We start from the raw sequence: 7036 nt of genomic DNA, 5'->3' as shown, positions 1-7036 counted from the left end.
AACAAAAGCAAAAATGAACTATTGGGACTTCATCAAGACAAGAAGCTTTTGCACAGCAAAGGATACAGTCAACAAAACTAAAAGACAACCTACAGAATGGGTGGCAGGCACTGAGGGGGGGCACTTGACTTGATAGCACTAGGTGTTATTCTGTATGTTGGCAAATTGAACACCAATAAAATATAAATTTATTATTGAAAAAAAAGAATCTTCCTTGGGCCTGGGTCATGATTCTGGAGTCCTGAATCAAGCCCTGAGTCAGGCTCCCTGCTCAGCAGAGAGTCAGCTTCCTCCTCTCTCTCTGTGCCCCTGAGCCCAGCTCATGTTCTCTCTCTTTCTCACTTTATCTCTCTCAAATAAATCATAAAATCTTTTTAAAAAAACATGACAGAACTCAACTAGACACAAATTATATTGACACATCATGCCTTATGTGGGAAGCATGACAGTTCCAGGGGAATGCTACCATTATGGAGAAGTTGTCTAATCTTCCATTCCAGAAAATCCAGTATAGCACCACAGTGCAGGATCATCAGCCCATGCCTCATAGCTAAATCATCAGCATGGCTGTGGGCCATCTCAAGGCTGATGAAAACACCCCATCATGGGGTTCCACCAGATGTTCCTATTATAAAACATTAATGATGCTTGGGTTTGCACAATAACATGTTCAGGCTTTCCCTACACAACTTCAGCTTGCCTCCTCCCAGCCAGGCACTCATGCTGTTTTCTCCTTTCTCCTCTTCTTTATACTATTCATACTCCTCCAAATATCACACACAAATGAGCAGAGCCATGGTGAGAGCGGGCACAATGCTTTGCTACTATGGAGGTATTGTGTGTGATGTTTGGAAACTAGACTAGTTGCATCTGACAGAAGCTTGGATTGTACCAGCACATGTCTTGGAAAGACTTAAGTAATTCAAAAGGTTGTCCTTAACGAACTAGGGGTGGTGGAAGGGGAGGAGGGCGGGTGTTGGAGGGGAATGGGTGACGGGCACTGAGGTGGACACTTGACGGGATGAGCACTGGGTGTTTTTCTGTATGTTGGTAAATTAAACACCAATAAAAGTTAAAAAAAAAAAAAGGTTGTCCTTTTATTCGTTTATTTTTAATATACTCATAAGTTGCTCTAGTAACTCAAAGAAGTGAAAGAGAGCATTTGCTTCACTGCTCAGGTATTGATTTGTTTAGATGTTTCAATGTCTCATGATACAGTAAAACCACAAAAATTTTCTTTAGAAAAAAAAAAGAAGTATTAATATGGAGGAAGAGACCAAGGTTTGGGCCTAAGGAAAAGGTGGTATCCTGGCCAGTGAGGGAAGGAGGAGAGGGTGACAAGAAGAGTCCAAGGAAAAGTCAAAGGACAGGGAGGATGTAGTGTTCACTTGACTGACCTGTTCATGCTTCATTGCCTGTGATCCAGCATCCCCCATGTCTTCATTGCTTCCTGTCATTCCAGACCACCCACAGGACTGGCTGAGGTGGGTTCAGTAGACAGGTGCATCTGGCCTGGCTTCTACCCCAATAATGTTGGGGCAGCAGGAGGATGTGTGTTGCTAAGACAGAAGCCCCCAAAAGAGAAGAGATGAGTATTTGCATGAGTGTATGTGTGTGAGGCAGGAACATATGCAAAGAGAAGAAGAGGGAGTGGAAATGAGCTTACCAATCATGGCAGAGCATTCCTGCTCATCTACCACCTCCAGCTGCAGATGAAAAGGGAAGAGGAGGAGGGATGTGGGTGTCCACCACTGATCATTTAAATTCATCAAGGTACAGAGGGTCAGTGGAATCCTGCTGGGCCCTAGAGGGCAAGGAGGAGAATCTTCCTATTCCTCCTCAGCTGAGGGACAATGGCAAGATTCTGGCAGGCCCCGCAACTCCTGTTGGCCATCTTTATGGCCCTGGTGGCCCACACCTACCAAGTAAGAAAGAAAACCTTTCTGAGTGTTGGAGAAGTGTCTGCATCAGACCCTTATGTGACAACCACCATGCAGTATTTGAGCGATGACTTCAACAAGAAGAGTAACGACAAGTACAATTTCCGGATTGTGCGGCTCCTGAAGGTCCAGAAGCAGGTCAGCACAGCCCTCTTTCCTATTTAGGCCTCTCCAAAGGGGACACCCATACAAGTGAAATTCAGCCTCATTTAGTTTCAAGTGGGAATTTTAAGAGAAACATAAATTCACTGGTTGGATGAAGTTACTTAAATGATTATACCCCAGAAGCCAACCACACCTGCTTCCTATTTTTGTAAATAGTTTTATTACAGTCCAGCCATGTTATGCATGCACACATCATCCAGGGCTGCTTTTGAGAGGCAACAGCAGAGTGCTTGCAACTGAGATTGTACAGACTGCAAAGCCTAAAAGACTGACTATTAGGCCCTTTACAGACAAAGTTTACAGAGTTTTACTCAAAATAGTTAGCATCAGTTGAGTTGTCCACCAGATATCTTTGCCCAGAGATTGGTTTCTGGAGAATTCTCCTTGAATAGCCAAAGAAGGCACAGGAGTCAGATAAGAAGGGAAGAGAGAAGCCCACCAATTTGTTCAGGACAGTCCTTGACCTTGGACACCATGAGAAGGAGTTCTTGCCCCTAGAAGCTACAGAGAAAGGAAAAGAAGTCCTTTCATTTCCTTCCACTTGCTCCCCACAGATTACTGACCATATGGAGTTTCATGTGAACATGGAAATGCGGCGGACCACCTGTCAAAAGCTGGAGACTACTAATTGCTCCTTTCAGGAAGGGGAGCTTTACAAGGTACTAGGTGAATACACATTAATTCAGAAAGAACTCACAGGCGTTTTCTACAGTTTTAGGATGAGGTAGGGCAGAATTACTGGGGGTGTATTCAAACTTGCTTAAAATGAATGTATAGATAACATCAGCTCACTCAAAGAAGAAAAGCGAAAGTAAGAGTGACCAAGATCCTGCCTGGCAGGTGTTGCTCATTTGTTGTTGAAAGAATTATGGCAGGGAAAAGGAGTCCAGACAGGGGGAGCCAAGGTGGCTGAATATTTTAATTTTTTTTTATTTATGATAGTCACACACACACAGAGAGAGAGAGGCAGAGACACAGGCAGAGGGAGAAGCAGGCTCCATGCACCGGGAGCCCAACGTGGGATTCAATCCCGGGTCTCCAGGATCGCGCCCTGGGCCAAAGGCAGGCACTAAACTGCTGCGCCACCCAGGGATCCCTGAATATTTTAATATAAAATAAGTAAAATGAGAGGATATTCTTGATGTGAGTGATTGAACTGATGGAGTTCGTATTCTATCTCAGGAGAAATGTATTTTAAGCCTCTCCCCACCACCCTGGGCTTTCAAATGTAGAGCAAGAAAACAAAATCTCACTAAGAAATTGTGTTTATTGGTTTTTCATTGTGGGTTTAAGAGGGAAATTAAAAATAAAAGCAAAATATTGAGAGAGAATTGGGACAAGGGAAGGAGAAAAGGGCATGATGGATCAGTGGATGGACAGACAAATGAAGAAAAGTGCAGGGAAGGAAGATGGATGGTGATGGGTGAGTCCAAGTGGATGGACTGGATGGATGGATGGATGGATGGATGGATGGATGGATGGTTGGGTGGATGGATAATGGATGGATGGAGCCAGCAGAGGCCAAGTAAAGTGTGAATTAAAAGACACATGAGGGATCCCTGGGTGGCACAGCGGTTTAGCGTCTGCCTTTGGCCCAGGGTGCAATCCTGGAGACCCGGGATCGAATCCCACGTCCGGCTCCCGGTGCATGGAGCCTGATTCTCCCTCTGCCTGTGTCTCTGCCTCTCTCTCCCTCTCTGTGTGTGACTATCATAAATAAATTAAAAAATAAAAAAAATAAAGGACACATGAGTAAAAATAAAGAGGAAAAGAGAATCACTGGGTCCCATTGTAAGTGTGGCAGGATGGATCCTATTTCTTTCTTCTTTCTTTCTTTCTTTCTTTCTTTCTTTCTTTCTTTCTTTCTTTCTTTCTTTCTTTCTTTCTTTCTTTCTCCTATTTCTCTTCTCCAATTCTAACCATAAACAGAAGAACAGAGGATCCCTGGGTGGTTCAGCCATTTAGCGCCTGCCTTTGGCACAGGGCGTGATCTTGGAATCCAGGTATCGGGTCCCACATCGGGCTCCCTGCATGGAGCCTACTTCTCCCTCTGCCTGTGTCTCTGCTTCTCTCTCTCTCTCTCTCTCTCATGAATAAATAAAATCTTAATTAAAAAAAAACAGAAGCTCTGGGAAACGAACTAGGGGTGGTGGAAGGGGAGGAGGGCGGTGGGTGGGGGTGACTGGATGACGGGCACTGAGGGGGGCACTCGATGGGATGAACACTGGGTATTATTCTGTATGTTAGCAAATTGAACACCAATAAAAAATAAATGTATTAAATAAACAGAAGGACATTTGAGGGGATGATCTCAGCAATACTACTATCAAGTGATTGAAATCAAAATAAAGGTCAAATAATATTTGGATTGGAGGCATAGTGAGGTGGTGTCATTTTCCCCATCTACATGTGTTATATCTTCTTTCTCTTTTAAAATTTTCGCTTTGCATGTTGAACTTTTTAAAATATTGTTTTTGTTTTTTAGCAAATTGAGTGCTTCTACTCAGTGTTTGTTGTTCCCTGGTTTGAAAAGTACAAAATTCTGAACAAAAACTGCACCGATGACTAGGTATCCTGGAGCACACACCTGCAATCACTATACATGAAAATATCCTGCAATAAGCAGTAATTCTCAATATAGGAAATAAATATTTACCAAACTATTATTTTAATGCTCTTAATGTTTATGATTCCACTCTTTTTTGCCAAATTTTTCAGTTCATAATAATATAATCTGAAGGTACTTTGGGCTAGGGCAGATTGAGAATTCTAATGAGGTGATGAGGATAATTCCTGACCTTATAGCCTCTACCTATATGATAGCAGAACTTCAACCCCAGCCTCATTTCAAGTAGAAGTCTTCAGACTTTAGAGTAAGGAGAGGATTAAAAGGAGAAGGAGGGAAGAAGTTCTAGGTTACTTACCTGATCAGACAAGAGCTATTTCTAAGTATGGCCTATGATGCCATCTCTGAGGTATTCAATGAGGAATATCTCTTTCCTTGCCCAAAGTGTTGAATAATGGGAAATAATACAAGTAATTTTAAAAGATGAGGGCCTTTGTTACTGAGAAGGACTAGGTTGGGAGATGTGTTCTTTTTGCAGGAAAGTGAACTTTCTTTCAAATTCTAGATTTACACCCCTAGCACCAGCAAAATTGGACCAGAGCAGGTCACTTTACAGAGGACTTCACTTGGAGTTACGAGGGAAAATATGTGCCCATGTGGGAAGGAGGAGAATGGGGCTACCATTACTATTTTATTCTTCCCAGAAAGACCAATCAGAATGATTCCTCCAGGAAAGAAATGACTGATGATGGAGAAAAGCTAACAATACTATATTAAAAGGACTCACTCTTGGAGATCCCTGGGTGGCTCAGCGGTTTGGCACCTGCCTTCGGCCCAGGGAGTGATCCTAGAGTCCTGGGATCGAGTTTTCTCCTCAGGCTCCCTGCATGGAGCCTGCTTCTCCCTCTGCCTGTGTCTCTGCCTCTCTTTCTCTCTGTCTCTCATGAATAAATAAATAAAATCTTAAAAAAAAGACTCACTCTCCATGAGTGCCATATTAGGACTGGGGAATGAACACCACCACCCTACCCCCCAGCCAACAGCTTGATTCAAGATTTTAAACAATGTCAACAATTTCATCTTCTTCATTCCACTTCCTCCACGTGGTCTCAAGAGGGCTGCCAGCAGCTCACTAGGTCACATCTATCCTCATTCACATCCAATAAGGGAGAAAAAGATCTCATCCCCAGTAACTGAGGGAAAAGCCACTTGGCTTAATACCACTGGGGAACTCTAGGGATGTTATAGAATACACACACACACACACACACACACACACACACAATCACAACTCTCTCTCTCTCTCTCTCACAAACACACACACACACACACAACTACCTGAAAGAAGAGGAAATTGGTGGGTATTTATGCAACAATCTCAGTCAGTTACTGGTTGCAGGAAAGCTCGTATGAGGCAGTAATTCTCTGGAACCACTGGCCTGAGGTGGCTTGAGGAAGAGGGAACAGTCAGAGATTAAGGGGGCATAGGTGCTGCATTTGGAGTTAGTGTGCACAGAAAGAGAATATGTGAGAAGATAAAGGCAGAGTGCCACCCGGGTATTCTTTCTCCATGTGAGCTGTGTACAGGGATGCAAAATAGACACATCAGTCTCTACCAGATGGAGATAGCTGGGAGCTTTGAGAGAACAATATTTTTGTCTTTTACACTTCTTACCAAAGTTCTGAAATGCTCAGGACCCTGTTTTAGGTGGGACCCAGGTAGGACTCCCCTCTACCAACTATCCAGGAAAATGTTAACCTACAGTTTCCTCATCTTTAACTAAAAATAATATCTATTTTTAGAGTAGTTATAATTATTAATGATCATAGCATATGTAAATTACTTAACAAAGCAAATATTCAAAAAAATTAATTAGTAACAACACTGTTGGTAGCAATCATGATTTAATACTAATCAGTCATTCAACTCCCTGCTGGCATTTTGGCTGCTTTGCCTAAAGGCAAGAGTTATTAACCTGAGGTAGAACAAAGGAAAGGTAGAACATTTGTGCCCATTGATCTTTTGGTTTTCTCAGCCCAGTGATTTTTTTTTCAATTTTTTATTTCGAAAGAATAAAAAGAAGAACGTTATAATAGTACAGAGAGTTCTCTTGTTCCCTTCATTTAGCTTTCTTGCATGGTCACATCTTTTGTAACCATAGAAAAATATCACAAGCAGGAAATTGACACTGGTATAGTTTGCATGTGTGTAATTTTGTTGTTTACATAGATTTATGTGACTATCACCACAATCAAGATATAAAACTATTCCATCACCACAAGGATGCTCTGAACTACCCCTTTAGAGTCATACCTCTCTTTTCCCATCTGAAACTCCTTGCAACCACTAATTTATTCTTCATCT

General features: G+C 42.4%; 1 protein-coding gene across 1 annotated transcript; it reads left to right on the top strand.

Annotated features, from left to right (window-relative positions):
- The first annotated feature begins 1853 nt into the window (after positions 1–1853).
- CST11 (cystatin 11) lies at positions 1854–4674 on the top strand. Its single transcript, XM_041732299.1, has 3 exons — positions 1854–2078; positions 2660–2764; positions 4591–4674. The coding sequence occupies exons 1-3, from the start codon at positions 1854–1856 to the stop codon at positions 4672–4674; spliced, it is 414 nt and encodes a 137-aa protein (XP_041588233.1).
- The last annotated feature ends 2362 nt before the right edge of the window (positions 4675–7036 follow it).

The sequence above is a fragment of the Vulpes lagopus genome, chromosome 18 (genome assembly GCF_018345385.1).
Source record: "Vulpes lagopus strain Blue_001 chromosome 18, ASM1834538v1, whole genome shotgun sequence".
Lineage (NCBI taxonomy): Eukaryota > Metazoa > Chordata > Mammalia > Carnivora > Canidae > Vulpes > Vulpes lagopus.
The sequence above is the reverse complement of the archived record's forward strand: the minus strand, read 5'-3'. Positions and strand labels throughout refer to the sequence as shown.

What these genes read in the sequence shown, in the direction of transcription:
- CST11 (XM_041732299.1), top strand. Translation starts at nt 1,854, where the DNA reads ATGGCAAGATTCTGGCAGGCCCCGCAACTCCTGTTGGCCATCTTTATG. An exon ending in TCCTGAAGGTCCAGAAGCAG is followed by an intron (nt 2,079 to 2,659) that starts GTCAGCACAGCC and finishes TGCTCCCCACAG; the next exon opens with ATTACTGACCATATGGAGTT. An exon ending in AGGAAGGGGAGCTTTACAAG is followed by an intron (nt 2,765 to 4,590) that starts GTACTAGGTGAA and finishes TTTGTTTTTTAG; the next exon opens with CAAATTGAGTGCTTCTACTC.